At 45.5% G+C, this 16,937-nt stretch overlaps 1 protein-coding gene across 1 annotated transcript in view; it reads left to right on the top strand.

Annotated features, from left to right (window-relative positions):
- LOC117648129 (phospholipid-transporting ATPase ABCA1-like) overlaps positions 1–16,937 on the top strand; it is a 28,913-nt gene that overhangs the window by 1,745 nt on the left and 10,231 nt on the right. The window contains 24 exon segments of the mRNA XM_034390378.1: positions 3,642–3,721; positions 3,880–3,973; positions 4,232–4,367; positions 6,784–6,819; positions 7,092–7,235; positions 7,437–7,545; positions 7,630–7,706; positions 7,987–8,083; positions 8,360–8,508; positions 8,711–8,828; positions 8,911–9,017; positions 9,630–9,852; positions 10,306–10,461; positions 10,706–10,714; positions 11,200–11,493; positions 12,096–12,328; positions 12,469–12,600; positions 12,872–12,977; positions 13,539–13,710; positions 13,901–14,086; positions 14,846–15,054; positions 15,538–15,589; positions 16,007–16,158; positions 16,362–16,514. Of these exon segments, the coding sequence (XP_034246269.1) occupies positions 3,656–3,721; positions 3,880–3,973; positions 4,232–4,367; positions 6,784–6,819; positions 7,092–7,235; positions 7,437–7,545; positions 7,630–7,706; positions 7,987–8,083; positions 8,360–8,508; positions 8,711–8,828; positions 8,911–9,017; positions 9,630–9,852; positions 10,306–10,461; positions 10,706–10,714; positions 11,200–11,493; positions 12,096–12,328; positions 12,469–12,600; positions 12,872–12,977; positions 13,539–13,710; positions 13,901–14,086; positions 14,846–15,054; positions 15,538–15,589; positions 16,007–16,158; positions 16,362–16,514 (3,210 nt within the window). The 5' untranslated portion in view covers positions 3,642–3,655.

The following is a 16,937-nucleotide window of genomic DNA, read 5'->3' as shown; positions in this document are numbered from 1 at the left end:
AGTACCTGTTACAGAAATTTATACCGAATACAAATTTTTTCTTTGTAACTCGGTTACAGAATTTCGTAACGGTTCCAAATTTCTGAATACTTGTTATTCTTGCCCAACTAAGCAAACGAGCTCCTAAATATTTCAAAAATCATAGGACGGGCCAAAGTAGCCGATTATTATCGCCACTTTCCTCATGTTTCAAAACGTTCTTTGCAACCAGTGTTCTCAGTGCTCTCTTCAGTGTGTACTCACAGCGTGTACTCAGATGAGTACACACCTTCAGGTGCATAATGGACAGACGTGCCAAGGTGTGTACTCACCTGAGTACATTGTTAGAGGAGTGTGATTGTGAGTACACGCTGAACAGAGTGTTCTTGGTGCACTGTTGAGTTGCCAGAGTTTGTGTAGACATTTCCGTTCCATGCGCCCAGCAATCCGAGCTAGAAAGCGCATTTACTGCAACCGGCCAGTTTCTAAACATTGCCTTGGTGCTACAGATGACATTGACCGGCACAAAAAATAATCCATAGAGATTTGGAGTGCAATCTTAAGATTATCTTCTCAAGTTAGTGATAAAATTATGTAAGATGATGCATGTGCGCGTGTATTAAGACTGCGTTGGGGCATTTGAACCCTGAGAGCAGGCCAAGTAACTGTAAACACTGTTTACTTTGCAAAAAGTTTTCCGGAGTGCCCAGCCTACGCACAGTGGCCCACAAGGCCGGCGTAGGCGGCCAAAACTCAAGACGCGTTTTGAGCTCCAGTCACGAAACAGGACTCGAACCTAACCTAACCTAACCAATAGATTCTTCGTTCGAAGAGCAATCCATTGGTGGGGTCATTCGTTCGGTTTGAGTGCCGCTTAGCGACTCTGGAGCCGAAGACCCGTTCAGTATTTTGACCGCCTCCACCGGTGTTCTGGCCCACTGTGCTTGCGGGGAGATGGTCGTATCCGAGGGGTGAATCACAAGTGTACTCATGTGTACAAATTTGGCCGTACTCAGTGTACTCACAAGTTTAAAAGGGCGAAAGTTTTTGGACCGATTTGGCGTTGAGTGCTGTTTAAAACGCTAAATAAAGCCTTAAAATGTGTTTAAATGTGAAATTTATGAGTAAATGCAAGGTGTACTCACCCGTACTCATGTACTCATGTGTACACCAGAACGCAGAGTGATTCACCCCTCGGTCGTATCGCACCCCGAGCCACGTCACAGCCGGTCACACCGGCCGGCGTGTTGTGGTGGTGGTGACTCAGTCGGGGCTGGGCGGCCGTAGGCGGCGGTCCCAGCCGAGAGTCCTGTGGACGGCCGGTCGGGCCGGTCGGCTCGCCTAGGCGCGCTGCCCCAGGCTGGCCGCGCCACGCGTCATAGCCTTATCGATCGCGGCCCGCTGACCTTGGACACGGCCGAGGACTCGCACTCGGCACGCCGCTGTAAGTGATGTGCCCAGCGGACTGACCTCCGCACTCAAGTTGCTCGTCCAGGGCTAGCGGTACTCTTCGTACCCCTGTGCCGGTGGAGGCAGTAAGTGACCGCATGGCTTAAGGCACGAGGAAACAACCCTAGCCAAATTTGTACACCACAATTCAGCAAAATTTGAAATTCACTGACACTTATTATTAAAATTCATCGAAATTCGACTGCAATTCGTTTGATTTGTGCACCTTAATTGACAGTGATTTCCCCTTGGCTCAAGGCACAGTTGGTTTGCTCGCACTCATACAAGCACGTGTGGAGGAGTCACAACATAGAAATGTTGCTGTTTAGGTTCAACTCTGTGAAAACAGTTTCACTGCTGGATTTTGTTTGAGACCGAAACGGTGACTTGATCCCCAAGAAGGACCCTTGACGTCCTCGTTTCCTGGGGAGAGAGTTACTCAAGAGTGGTTCTATAGTTGGTTGCCCGCCAGAACTTTCAAATTTTTTATTTCATGTCACCGTCACCAAATCGGCAGATATTTGCACGCTTATGTAAAGTGACACTGTGAATGCATCAAGGCCTGTGATGCGGCTAGATTACTCGGATTCAACAACTGGTGCGCGCAGGCAAAGTCCAGTGGCGCCCTTTCGAGCTGTGTACAGTGTACGTACGCAACAAGCACCTGATTGTCAGAGCTGGGGAATGACACCTGACACCTGTAGCTTCACGGTTCCCCCATTTCAGCTAGTTGTGCTGCCGGGTCCTGCTCGATCTAAGCCACTCTGAATTTAGTCGCATGCTTTTACAAGTGCACTTGCACCCTGAACCGCACAGTTTATCACTGTACGAAGGAAACCTTTTCAGGGGAGCTTTCGTCTCCCATTTGGCTTCAACTTTGCAACCACGAAAAATGTTCTACTTTAAGGGGAGGTTCTGGTGAAAAAGCTATTTTCTCCTAAATAGGTCCCACTGTGAAAATTTGTTAAAAATTTGATGTCTTATCAAGTATTTATTAAAACTATTCATTGGGGAGGCACATTCTATGCCCTGAACCCAGTCGCAGAGCCATTTTCTCCCATTTAGGCTATAACTTGAAAAACCTTCTTGCGCATACTATTTTGTCGTAAAAGGTTGGCTTAGACATTTTTCACTTCTTCGATTCATTTTTTAAAAATGCCGGCATGCACACCTCAAAATGTCAATTGCATTTTTATTCGCAAGCTTTCTAACCAAGCATTTCACTATAATTGATCAAAAATGTACCAAATAGACAAATTTTAGGGACTTTTTAGCTTAAAAAGTTAATAATTAATGATATAATGGAAGTTTTGAGCTATACATGCCGGAATCTTTTGAAAATGAATCGAAGAAGTGAAAAATGTCAAGGTCAACCTTTTACGACAAAATAGTATGCGCAAGGAGATTTTTTAAGATACAGCCAAAATAGGCTCAAAAAGACTCTTCGACTGGGTTTACAGCCTGGCATGTGCCTTCAAAAGTCAAATTTTAGTCTCCTCAATGAAAAATTTTATCTTCCAAACAAATTATGACTGTGGGATCCATTTGGAAAATGGCAAGATTTTCACCAGAACCTCCCCTTAAAGAACTTCCACATTACCTGCAGGATCGCGCTAACGGCTCAGTTTTGAACTTTTAATATTCGGCGTCTTCCTTACACCAACTTACTGTAGCGGCTTAGTATAAGTGCAAGATGTGGGACAACGGACAAAATTTTTAGCCTCAAGGTTGAACTTACAGCTTTCAAACTTGGACGCTGACTACTTGGAAAAATCTCTGCACGTGACCCAACAATTACTCCAAAATACGCAATGACAATTACGCAATTAAAAAAAAGAAGCGAAATTCTCACAGAACTGGTGGGACATTCATCAGGGCCAGAAATATCCCGTTCAAGAACCATAAACTCCCACGGACTTTCTCATTGATTTCTCAATCAGGATGAAAGCCTTGACGCTGACGGGCCTCCTTTTGAACACACTATCTATAATGATTATGCTGAGTGTGCCTTGTACCCCTTCTTAGCAAATGAAGCACAAGTTATTTAAATTTTTTTCAAAGCCTTCGTTTGTTTTCTTTGCATTCAGAGCAATTCTACATAGAATTTCAGTTGTGTGCTGAAGGCAGCCGCCTTGGCGATATACGTTGGGTTGAATGCCAACCGACATTCGCAATTATTGAATATTTACAACACTTAATTCTCTCTTTTGCAGGTGCAGTAATAAAAATGGGGATCATACTGAAGCTGAGACTACTTCTTTGGAAGAACCTTATCGTTAGAAGACGGAACAAGGTAAGATCAAAGCCATTTTCACTCTCCACCCGAAACCAAAAAATGGCAAATCAAAGATATGCAGAACTGAAACAGACAATCTATTAAGATCTTTATATTAAAAAAATTAAACTAGAAACCAATTTGGCTGTAAATCAAATCCACAACTTTTCTTTCAGATCCGGTTTATATTGGAAGCTGTGTATCCCCTTTTTCTTTTCGTGGTACTTGTCATCCAGAATCCACAAGGAACCCCACATTACTACAATGAATGTAAGTTACCCGTTCAACGATTATGGTTTCACGTGGAAACGTAACTCAACCCAGACCACTGGTGGAGTAGCTCACAGAGCCCCACCTGTTGGCGTGCGAACGTGAAGCACTTCACATTTGAAGTGTAGAGACTGAAAATTCCCTACGCCACAGCATTTTATGTGTGGAGTTCTCTCGGGAGTTCTCCACGTGTGAATGCTAGCAAAATTACCTCAGGGAGGACATAGTCTATATTGGAAGATTTTTTTGTCCCCGCAGGCCACTTTTTGGGGAAAGCTCTGCCCTCTGCCGGGCAAGTTCCGTTTTTGCACTCCCTCGTTAGCGGAGCCGTTTCAAACAACTACTGCCTCGCCAAGAACGGCAGTGTTCAGCCTGAATTCAACACACCATCTGGGTAAGTTGACGAATCCTGTGTGCAAAGGGTGAATGATATTGAGATATGAAGTCAAACAATCTCCAGAAAGTGACGAATTCTCTCATTTCACAGTGTAACGAAACACCGAAAAATGCGAAAAAATTATTTAATGATTTCAATCGATAAAATTTAAAACAAAAACATAAAAGAAGGTCATTGGTGACTGTTTGCGTACCCCAGGTGCCCACCAACAGCAAAAAACTACCAAAAAGTGAAAAAAACGTCGAAATTTTGACGAAACGTGGTGATTAAAAAAACAAAACAAAAAAAGGAGCAGCCAAATTTTTTACAGAACATAGATAGATGCCCAAGTAAGGTCCCTGCCAAGTATGGGTCCGATCGGAGGTGGGGTCACAGAGATATCGGCATAAATGTGCGAAAAACACTGCAAAAATCGACCAAAACTACTAAAAAATGGCCACTGGACCCTGGCTAGGTGTAGCGAGCACCCAGTTTCAGCAAAGCTTCATAGTTTTATGTTAAAAGATTGTCATCTGACGATGTGGGGCTCATATGGAGTGGGGTCACTGAGAAATGGCTGAAAAATTGCAGAATTAAAAGGCAAAACAGGCCTTAGAAGGCCACCAAAACCAAGTTGGGTGTAACGAGCACCTAATTTCCACATGACTTGATGGTTTTGGGTAGAAGGATGATTACCTGATGATATGGAGTCCATATGAACTGGGGTCATTAAGTAATCGATGAAAACTTTCAAAAAAGTGGTCAAAAACTTTTGCAGGAGACCACTACACTGAAGTTGGGTGTAACGAGCACCTAGTTTCTACATGACTTGATGGTTCTGGGTACAAAGATGAAAATCTAATGATATGGAGTCCATATGGACTGGGGTCATTGAGTAATCGACGAAAACTTGCTAAAAAGTGGTCAAAAACTTTTGAAGGAGACTACTACACTGAAGTTGGGTGTAACGAGCACCTTGTTTCTACATGACTTGATGGTTCTGGGTACGATAGTGGTGTAAGATAGTGGTATGGTTGTTAAATCCTTTTTACTTATAGCTATCAATTTGAAAAACAATTAAATTTGCTTGAAAACTCAAATCCAGTGAACACTCGCTTAATATTATACAACTTATTCAGATAATCTGTTAGTTCTTTACAACTTTCAATTAATGAAGAAACTAAGTGCTTGTTACACCCAACTTAAATGTTGTGGTCTTCTGCGACAGTTCTCAATGACCCCAGTCCATATGGACTCCATATCATCAGATAATCATCTTCGTACCCAGAACCATCAAGTCATATAGAAACTAGGTGCTCGTTACACCCAACCTCAGTGTAGTGGTCTCCTGCAAACGTTTTTGACAACTTTTTTGCAAGTTTTCATCGATTTCTCAATGACCCCAGTCCATATGGACTCCATATCATCAGATCATCATCTTCGTACCTAGAACCATCAAGTCATGTAGTAACTAGGTGTTCGTAACACCCAACTTCAGTGTAGTAGTCTCCTGCAAAAGTTTTTGACAGCTTTTTTTGCAAGTTTTCATCGATTACTCAATGACCCCAGTCCATATGGACTCCATATCATCAGGTAATCATCCTTCTACCCAAAACCATCAAGTCATGTGGAAATTAGGTGCTCGTTACACCCAACTTGGTTTTGGTGGCCTTCTAAGGCCTGTTTTGCCTTTTAATTCTGCAATTTTTCAGCCATTTCTCAGTGACCCCACTCCATATGAGCCCCACATCGTCAGATGACAATCTTTTAACATAAAACTATGAAGCTTTGCTGAAACTGGGTGCTCGCTACACCTAGCCAGGGTCCAGTGGCCATTTTTTAGTAGTTTTGGTCGATTTTTGCAGTGTTTTTCGCACATTTATGCCGATATCTCTGTGACCCCACCTCCGATCGGACCCATACTTGGCAGGGACCTTACTTGGGCATCTATCTATGTTCTGTAAAAAATTTGGCTGCTCCTTTTTTTGTTTTGTTTTTTTAATCACCACGTTTCGTCAAAATTTCGACGTTTTTTTCACTTTTTGGTAGTTTTTTGCTGTTGGTGGGCACCTGGGGTACGCAAACAGTCACCAATGACCTTCTTTTATGTTTTTGTTTTAAATTTTATCGATTGAAATCATTAAATAATTTTTTCGCATTTTTCGGTGTTTCGTTACACTGTGCATTTATGTCTACCATCACCATCTTGCTTCACTAATTTGTGTTCAACACACTACCATTACCGACCATTACCATCTTGCTTCACTAATTTGTGCAACACACTACCATTACCGACCATTACCATCTTGCTTCACTAATTTATGTTCAATACACTACTTTGCTCACTATCTTGCTATTGCTGTATTAACTATTCAACAAAGTTCGATTCACTATTCAACTCATTCATGTTGCTCCCCATTCTTTTTCTCTCCAGATTGAAACTTCACTCGTCTAACGGCAGATCACCAAGGTAATTACACCATTTCCACATATCGGGGACGTCCTGGACTTTTGATTCCTGTAATTTTACCCCGTCTTCCTGGGCTGCAGTCCGTTGTGAACACGTGGTTCGGTTGAAAACTGCCTTTTTGACAGTGTCCCTGGCACATCCCGGAAAAATAATCTTTCCACGGCGAGCCTGGAAAACGTGTGTCCAGTTTTTAACCGTGCAAGTCCCCAAATTGCTGAAAGGCTCTCAATATAGTTCTGAACCCCGTTGAGATTTTACTTTCTCCGTTTCAGGGCTGTTGAACGGGGACGGGGATTGGCCGATTGGATGCGAGTGTCGTCATCGGACCCAGCGACCTGCTCTGATGTCGTACGCATTATGTTGACGGTGTCAGGATCAATGACGAACATGTGGAGTGTTGTCAAACCTTTCATAACGTGAGTATCAACTTCAGACTCTGCTTTGCGAGGCTGTCAGACCCATAACTCGTTTCTCTCATACTCTGCAATTAACTGCACCGCGTTTCCTTGTAATACAAAAGAATGCTTCGTAAAAGTGAAGTCGTTCTTAGTACAAGCTTTTCTGCATGAAGAAAATGAACCATTGAAGGCATGAGTGATCGGACCTTAATTTTACAGAGGCAAGATACTGTACTATCCGGACACAGTCGCGACGAGTAAAATTATGCAAGAAGTCAATGACACATTCAACAAGATTACAACGTTCCCGCCACTGTTTCCGGTCCAGGTGCGTCAAGTTGCCGATCGCCAATTTTCCTGAATAGTGCGAAATAGGTTGACTGTTTCCCTCATTTATGATCTCATTTTTCAGACCTTCCTCGAGATGCCGGATGGAATAGAAACCCTAGAACGGTTGACTGAATTATTTGGAGACCCGGCCGACGTGAAGTAAGTCCTACCATTTTTTTTTTTTTTTTTTGCTTAACTTGCAGTCTTACATTGAAATTTGAGCTATGTTGCAGTGAATTCGGCGCAAACACAATACGAAGTAATGTTCCTTCGTAACAAAGTATTTTAATCGTCAGATTCAAACAAAGACCTTAATACGAAGAAAAACTACTTTCGTTTTGTGATTGCGTCATTTTCTTCGTAATATTGGGAAATTTCTTCCTATGACATGTCGAATGTATCCAAAAATCCATCCATTAATCTATTCGTTCTTTATAAGGTCCATCCGAAATCTGTCTGGCCAAAAATTCGACGCATCAGCACTTCCAAAGTCTTTGACCGATGCCTACGAAGAGTTCCGGGAAGCGTTTGAGAAGGTGCGCGTTATCAGGAGGCATTCGTTGCTCAGTAAATCTTATTCAAAGCATTCTCTTCGTATGGTAAAGAAAACGATCACGTCGAAAACGTTCCCCAGTTTTCCGAGTTTATCCACGGCTAAGACATAGGCGATTTCCAAGGACTTTCCTTGGAAAAACCAGGAACCGTCTTTGCCGGAATTGTGAAGTCTGCGAAGAATTACTTTGAATTTTAGAAGAAAGTCTTTCGTTTCATTTGCTTTGAGTGTTTGTAACTCTTCAAAATCCGTTGCACAGTGCGTCAACCGTCAGAAAGTGGAAGCAGTCCCCGCAGAATCGGCTTTGACGGAGTCGTGGAAGCTCATGAATTCCAGCAACCTGTGGGCACTTGTCTCCTTCGAAGACGTCGGCGATGAGCTCAAGCCCTTTGTGCACTACAAAATCAGGCAAGTCCAATTTCCTATTTCACAGTGGGCCAGAAGGCCGCGTTAGAAGCGTGTGACCCCCAGTAATGGATTCTGCGAAGAGCAGTCCATTGGCAGGGTCACTCGTGCGATTCGCGTCCCACTTAGCGACTCTGGAGCTCAAAACCTGTGCGGGATTTGGATCGGCCACTGTCACTAGGTGAGTTAATACTCCGCTCTACAGGGTTGATGAGAACACCTTGCCACCGACTAAGGAGATCAAGAGGCCCCTCAAAAAGACAAAACGTCTAACGCCACTTCAAAACCTACGATATATTGTCTTCGGCTTTGCATACTTGCAGGTTAGCCTACATGTTGTATTGCTTGACCAATGGCTATGATTACTTCATCTTCTGATGTTGACACCACGCACATGGGTTCCAGGATATGATAGACAGTGCCATCTTGAAAATCCACACCGGAAGGACCGAGGCGACTCAACCTGGCAGGATTCTCCAGCAGTTCCCATCCGCAGCGTTCAAGACCGACGAGTACGTACAAAATTTGCTCTGATGAAACAACATGGCCAACAAATTGTGTAAGACTACACACGGTGCAAACGTTCCCTGAACTGGTTGAAAAAGGCATAAAACCTTCGCCCTTCAGGGCTTGAACAGTCTTTTCATGCCCTTCAAGGGCGTAGGGCTTTTTGGTGAAATTTCAATGCCCTTTCGAAGGCTTTCACGCCTTTCCAGGCACTGAAAAACCAAACGTGGTCTAGACCGCACCAACTGGTGTGGTCAAATGGGTGCCGTATTGACCACATCACCACGCACCAAACGTGGCCAAACGTGGTCTAGACCACACCAACTGATGTGGTCAAAATGGCACCTACCTGACCACACCAGTGGTGAGGTCTGGACCACGTTTGGTTTTTCAGTGGGGGCGTAAATCGTTTACGTTCTTTAAGGGGCACAGACCTTACAAAGAATAGCAGCTTGTTATAACAAATTATTTTTAGTGTAAATGGGCTTACAAATGAAATACTTCGTAATTTACGAACTATTTCTTCGTATAATAAAGTAAATTCTTTTGTAATGTATGCTCTAAATACTTCGTAAGGTTTTAAGCGTGCGCTTGATGATTCCAATTCCTTCCCACAGCCTTGCCGACCTGCTGACGCAAGTGCTGCCGCTGATGATGGCGCTGGCGTGGATCTACACCTTCTCGCAGACGGTCAAGGGCATCGTGGTGGAGAAGGAGGAGCGCGTCAAGGAGGTGCTGGCCGTGATGGGCATCAGCCGCGGCGTGCAGAGCGCCGGCTGGGTGGTGGAGGGCATCTGCAGCACCTTCCTCACCTGCATCGTGCTCAGCGTGCTCCTCAAGGTGAGAAAAACATGGCAAAACACACCCAAAACAAACAAAAATTTACTTCTTGGATCGAAAAAATATAACTTTTCTTGGTTTTTAGAGAAAAAAATTCCTGATCCAAACTTTTTTTTCGCTTGAGAAAAGTTTTCTTAGGTCAAGATTTTTTTCTTAAAAACCAAGGAACCATTGGTCTGAGTGCGCTGAGGATCCCAACGTTAAGACTGAAGCGTCAGGAACTAACCGTCTCACAGTGGACCAGTGGAGGCGGCCAAAAGTCTAAACGCGTTTGAATGTCCAGAGTCGCATAACAGGACTCGAACAGAACGTGTGACCCCACCAATAGATTCCTCGTGCGGAGAGCTATCCATTGGTGGGGTCACACGTTCGGTTCGAGTCCCATTTAGCGACTCTGGAGCTCAAAGCGCACACTGAGCTTTTAACTGAGCCCCTTTTGGTTCTACTTTTCAGTTCGGCGGGCTGATGACGCACAGCGACATCTCGGTGCTGTTCGTCCTGCTCTTCTCGTTCGTCGTGTCCATGCTGTCGCTGGCGCTGTTCGTGTCCACCTTCTTCTCCAGGCCGACGTTGGCCGGCCCGTGCTCGGAGAAGATATTGAATGGAACAGTCGACATCTACTGTGGCCTGCAGCGTAACTCTTACGCTTTGATCAGTCCTATAAGGATTCGATGACAAATGTGACCGTCGAAGATTCTCGATCGAATTTCAATGATCGGCAATCGTCAGTGGATTTAAGATTTGCTAAAATCAAGATTTCTTGAATCTTGACCAGTTCTTGGATTGTTTTCCCTCACACGGCAAAATCCGGATTGCTGTTTATCGAGAGCCTGAAGCATTGTAATCTCAGGAGTTCCTGGCGGTAATAGGGAACTTTCCTAACGTACGAGCAATTCTAAATCCTTCATCGATGAAGCACAAGTTCGTGGGCTAGCCTAAGAGCTTTTAATAGAGGAATTCTTCATTTATCAAGAAATCGCCAGTTGGCGTTTACAATCCTGAGTGATCCATGAATACTGTCAGGGAAAATTCTGCAGTTTCGAGTTTCAATGAAATTACAATAGATCTCTTATGAATTCGTAAAGAAGATTTGAACTAAAATTAAGTTATCATATTCTTCGATAAGTACAAAGTTCTTTGGAGTTGTTTTCCCTCACAGTAAAAATTCTACGAAGAAGGCCTTGTCTTTTCAATAACGACAGAAAATGTATTAGCATGAGACGAATCTACGAAAACGTCATTTAGTAGAATTCGCTGCGTGAATACGAAGCGTATTCTTCATAATACGTAGCAATTTTACAATGCCTTCATTTTGGTCTTAGTTTTGAAAAATGCTTCGTAGGCTAGCCTTTAAGAGCCTTTAAAAGCGCTTTTAAGAGTGCTTACTGACAACTTGTCTGGCAGTGCCTGGCCTCCACCGTGGCGCTGGCGGAAGCCACCCAGATCATCTCCAGCCAGGAGATGCGCGGCGACGGCGCCCAGTGGAGCAACATCTTCCTGAACGCGGGCGTGGGGGAGCCCGTCACCCTGGCGGCCTGCATCGGCATGATGTGGCTGGACGCCTGCATCTACGCCCTGCTGGCGTGGTACACTGAGAACGTCTTCCCCGGTCAGTATCGGTACACTGTGGAAATTTTTGTTGTCACTTGATGACATTACTGTGATAATTCTGAGTACTCACGTTGAATGACCACAAAATTTCAAGGTTGACATTTTCCGCCTTAATAGACAATGTTCATTCAAAAGCGAATTGATGACACTTGCTTTCGACGACCATTTTGCAGTTCGTGAGAGATTGTCACATTCTGAATAATGATGAAAATGGTGTCTTATCCATCGTTTTTTTAAACAAGTACAAAAATTTTGCAGTGCCAATGTTCACGGCTATACTGGTGGTTTTCACGTCTAGTTGTCATATTAACAGTGAAATTTGATCCGAAGCCTACTTCTTTTTCTAGTGAAAATTTCACTGATTTGGCAGGCTGAAGTGCGAGGAAAACTGTTACTCTTCGGGAATTACTCAAAAGAACTTACTCCACTCGTTAGACGTTACTTGTTTGGGTCAAGCCGCGAAAAGAGGACAATGTTACTGGCGCATTACCTTCGAATTTTTAGTTGTACTTGTTGTAAGCCCGAAACAGAGGTCAAGAATTTATGGTCTTACAGAATGCCGTGACATCAAGGTGTCTCCATGGGCCGCTAATATGAAGTTATGTCTCACCGGTCACCTATCAAAATCTGAGTTCCAGAATCCTAATATTGATGCGAATGGACCTGACTTCTTCTTTCTGTCCACAGAGGAGGCTGCAAATTTCGAACCCGAACCGCAAGGCTCAGTTGTAGGGGTTGCCATCGAAAACTTGTCTAAAGTCTTCGGGAAGCAAAAACCTGCCGTGAACGGTTTGACTCTCAACTTCCATCAGGACCAGATCAACTGCTTCCTCGGGCACAACGGTGCTGGAAAGACGACCACCATGTAAGCTATCACCACAATGCCACAATTTTCCATAGTTTTTTTAATGCTTTTAAATCCTTTTGTTAGTAAAGCCCAAAATAGTTCGTAAGGTTTTCGTGGTGTGGATGTACGAAGTAAGAGTTCTCGCTTCCGTTTTGCAGCTCCATGCTGACAGGGATGTACCCTCCCACTGCGGGCACCGCCCGTCTCTTTGGCCGCGACATTCGCACAGAGATGGACGACATCCGGACCAGCATGGGTGTCTGTCCGCAGCACAACGTCCTCTTCAGCACGTAAGTGACGAGGGGTGCCTCCATTTATTACTTAACGTTTTCTCACGGCTCTGTCCTTTTTGCTTCTCATGGACTGCCAGTGAGTTCGAGAGAGTCATAAGACGTTACGTAATTTGTGAATGAAAAAGCACCCATGCTAAACTCGCTCTGAAGTCACTTCCTCTGACGGATGCAGCGCTACACTGAAAAAAGATTGTCACTTCAGGACAAAATAGGGCATGAAATTTCCATGACTTAAATTTGAATTGAAGTTTATTGATCTTTTCCGCAGTCTGACGGTGGAAGAACACCTCCTCTTCTTTGGCCGGATCAAAGGAATCTCGGAGGAGGTTCTGAAACAGGAAATCGACTACATGCTCAAAGAAATGGGTCTCGAGGTTCGTATGATCGTGACACTCCGTCCGTTTACAATCGCACGACCATTTCAGTCTCGCAATAGGGTACTTCGGAGGAGAGCTAGAACGGAAGTTGAGAAGAAATCTAAAAACACAAAGGCCGGCCTTGTATTAGAATAACTCTGCCGAAGCGGCAGAACGGCGACTCAGACCCATGCACTGTAAGAAAAAGTGTGAAAAGTACAACAAAAGTACAACCAAAAACAGGCATTGTATGAAGTACAACGAGAAATGTACAAACCACAACGAGGCCTGGATTGCACATCACTCGTCATGCTGGTTCTATTGTACTTTGTACAACAATTGTTGTACTTCGAAAGTACAATAAATTCCTAATAAAAAATTTGCCAGAAATTTGTGTACTTTTGTTGTGGTTTTTTTCTAGCAGTATGCATTCTTACAGATATCGCCTACTTTGTTCTTCTTGGTTTCTTCTCAATTTCCGTTCTAGCTCTTCTCCGAAGCACCCTGTTCGGTTTGGAGAGTAACTTTCACAGCAGTTCCTTGGTGCTTGACTTATTAGAAACTTTTCTCTCTCTGCAGGACAAACGTAAGGCGAGGTCCAACACGCTGTCTGGCGGCATGAAGCGCAAGCTCTCGGTCGGTATGGCGTTCGTCGGCGGCAGCAAGGTGGTGTTCCTGGACGAACCCACGGCCGGCGTCGACCCGTTTTCCCGCCGTGGCATCTGGGAACTGCTCTTGAAGTTCCGGAAAGGTAAGTGCAGCACAGTGGGCCAGAAGACCGGCGGAGCCGGCCGAAACTCTAGACGTGTTTTGAGCTCCAGAGTCGCTAAACAGGGCTCGAACCGAACGTGTGACCCCACCAATGGATTCCTCGTTCGGAGAGCAATCAATTGGTGGGGTCACACGTTCGATTCGAGTGCAGTGATTCAATGTGTTTGCAGGTCGCACCATCATCCTCACGACGCACTTCATGGACGAGGCGGACCTGCTGGGGGACCGCATCGCCATCATGAGCGAGGGTCGCTTGCAGTGCTGCGGGTCGAGTGTGTTCCTGAAGGAGCGGCTGGGCACGGGCTACCACTTGACGGTGGAGTGGAAGGAGAACGACGACCAGACGGTTGATAACTGTGAGTACTCGACGGGAGATATTCATCACACTCTAAATGTTGTACAGAGAAGATTAGCCATATTATGGAGAAAATGTTCCATATTATGGTGGTGCAGCTGACTTCATTACATACCATTGAGAATTCACTGTACCTCATAGATATTTTGATGAATTTCGTTGGTATAAGGGAGACAATCTCCACCATAATATTTAGGTGCAGCCTTTCACCGTAAGACATTTACAGTGCAGGCCTACTCGGAAAGGGAGGAGTCTCGCATCTTTTAGTTTCATGCTCATTTAATCACTAAATGCGTCGTAGAAGTATCAATTCTTGACAGAGGACATTTTATTTAGTAAAATCACGATTCCTTTGAGTAAAAAAGATAATTCTGAGACTTCCTGCAGTTTCCGGTCTTGTTTTTGTACGTCCTCTTTCAGGTTGATTCTTTTGAGACTTAGTATAGAGTCATCCATGTACACCGTTTGCTCAGTGGGCCAGAAGACCAGTGGAGGTGGCCAAAATCCCGTTCGTGTTTTGAGCTCCGGAGTCGCTGAACAGGACTCGAACCGAACGTGCGACCCCATCAGTGGATTGCTCTCCGAACGGGGAATCCATTGGTGGGGCCACACGTTCGGTTTGAGTCCCATGTAGCGACTCAGGGACTCATGAAGCGTCTAGAGTGTTGGCCGCTGCGCCGGTCTTCTGGCGCACTGTGCGACTCATCGGAAGCATTTTCGGAATCTCGGAGGTGTCGCTAACGACTGCCGCCTGCCACAGGGAAGGCGTTACTGACGCAAGAGGTGCTGCTGAAGGTGCCCGCCGCCCGCCGGGTGTGCTCCGACGGCCCGGAGGAGAGCCAGGCCGTGTTCGTGCTGCCGGACCGCCACGACGTGGACGCCATCACGGCCTTGCTGGAGGAGCTGGAGAAGAAGCGGCACGCGCTCAACGTGGCGTCCTACGGCGTCTCGGACACGTCGCTCGAGGAGGTACGCAGTGGGCCAGAAGACCGGTGGAGGCGGTCGAAATCCCACACACTAAATGTTTAGGTAGAATTTTGTACGTGCAACTTGCACGATTTTGTGCATACGTGGAAAATGCATAATATCATGCGTAAAGATGCATGAATTTATGCAAATTCACGCATAATTTTATGCACGACGGCACACAAGTTTAAAATTATGCATCACCACGTACAAAATTGTACGTTAACATTAGTGTGCAGACGCGTTTCAAGCTCCAGAGTCGCTAATGGGACTTGAGCGAAACGTGTGACCCCGCCAATGGATTGCCCTCCGAACGAGGAATCCTTTAGTGGGGCCACACGTTCGGTTTGTGTCGTTTTCTTTTTCAGATCTGCATTTGATTTTGTGAAAATCTAACTCTAAGATACCACTCCTGCCGGCATAGTGTGGTAGGATAACTGGCATATACTGTAGATACTTCATCATCAATGTTTCCTGGCTTTGCAGATCTTCCTGAGAGTGGCGGAAAACAAGGCCAACGCAGAGACTCCAGCGAGCAGTGAGTTTTGCCCTGTTCATTCCGAGTTCCCACTACTTATCCTTTTCGTCGAGAAGTCGTTTTCTTCTGCTTTTGATTTTTAACCCTTTCATACAGTATTCACGGCAAATGCGGTTCCTGGTTTTCCGAGGTACACACTAAATGTTTTTGCACAAATTTTGTACGAGACATCACAGTTTTTTGAGCGCACGAACTTTTTCGTAAATGGCGATAAATGTGCAGTTTTTCGTACGAAAATTTTACGAAAATTTCGTGTGTACTAAAAACCGTCATGTCTTGTACAGCATTTTGTTCATAACATTAAGTGTGTAGCCCACCCGTGAAAGCATAGGCAATTTCCAGGGAGGTCCTGGGAAAACCAGGAAGCCATTTTGCGGTGTACTGCACACTTGCAGCGCACTAACGAGAAGTTTGCAGGTGACGTGGTGACACTGGAAGACGACTCCTCGGCGTGCGATCTCTTCGAGGAGCCGCTGTCCGGGTGGCGGCTGCTGGTGCAGCAGTACGTCGCGCTGACGATGAAGCGCTACCACTACGTGCGCAGGGACCCCAGGGCACTCTTCACGCAGGTCAGTGGGCCAGAAGACCGGTGGAGGCGGTCAAAATCCCGGACGCGTTTTGAGCTCCAGAGTCGCTGAACAGGACTCGAACCGAACGTGTGACCCCACCAATGGATTGCTCTCCGAACGAGGAATCCATTTGTGGGGTCACACGTTTAGCGACTGTGATTTTACTTACATTACATTGATGAAAATTGTGGTTTTTGATGTAGCTGGTGCTGCCTGCCTTCTTCGTGACGCTGGCGCTGGTGCTTTCCAACTCGCAATCCGGAGCCTACGGACCACAGCCCGATCTACTCCTGCGGACAGAAATGTTCGGCAACCCGGCCGTTGGCTTCTTCGAGCAGCTACACGACGCGCCTCAGGTCAGTGCCGCTCTAAACCGCCCTAAACGAAACGACTACACTCTAAATATGGGATGCCCAGCAACTGGGCGCCTTTGTCGCCCGCCCCACTTTTTAGGGTGCCAAATGTCGCCCAATTCCTGGGCACCTTTGTCACCCAGTCTCGGGGTGGACAAACCATTAAGAAACCTGCCTTCACCCATGGCTCAGCAGCGACTGAGGTGCCGAAGGTGCCCAGAATCTAGGCACCTTAGTCGCCCAGGATCTAGACACCTGACCATGCTCTACCATGCGAGAGGGCCGGCTACTGTATGATTTGTCCACCCCGAGACTGGGCGACAAAGGTGCCCAGAAACTGGGTGACATTTGGCACCCTAAAAAGTGGGGCGGGCGACAAAGGCGCCCAGTTGCTGGGCACCCCATATTTAGAGTGTAGTAGTTTAG

The sequence above is a fragment of the Thrips palmi genome, unplaced genomic scaffold (assembly GCF_012932325.1).
Source record: "Thrips palmi isolate BJ-2018 unplaced genomic scaffold, TpBJ-2018v1 HiC_scaffold_3, whole genome shotgun sequence".
Lineage (NCBI taxonomy): Eukaryota > Metazoa > Arthropoda > Insecta > Thysanoptera > Thripidae > Thrips > Thrips palmi.
This window is presented reverse-complemented; position numbering and strand designations above follow the sequence as displayed.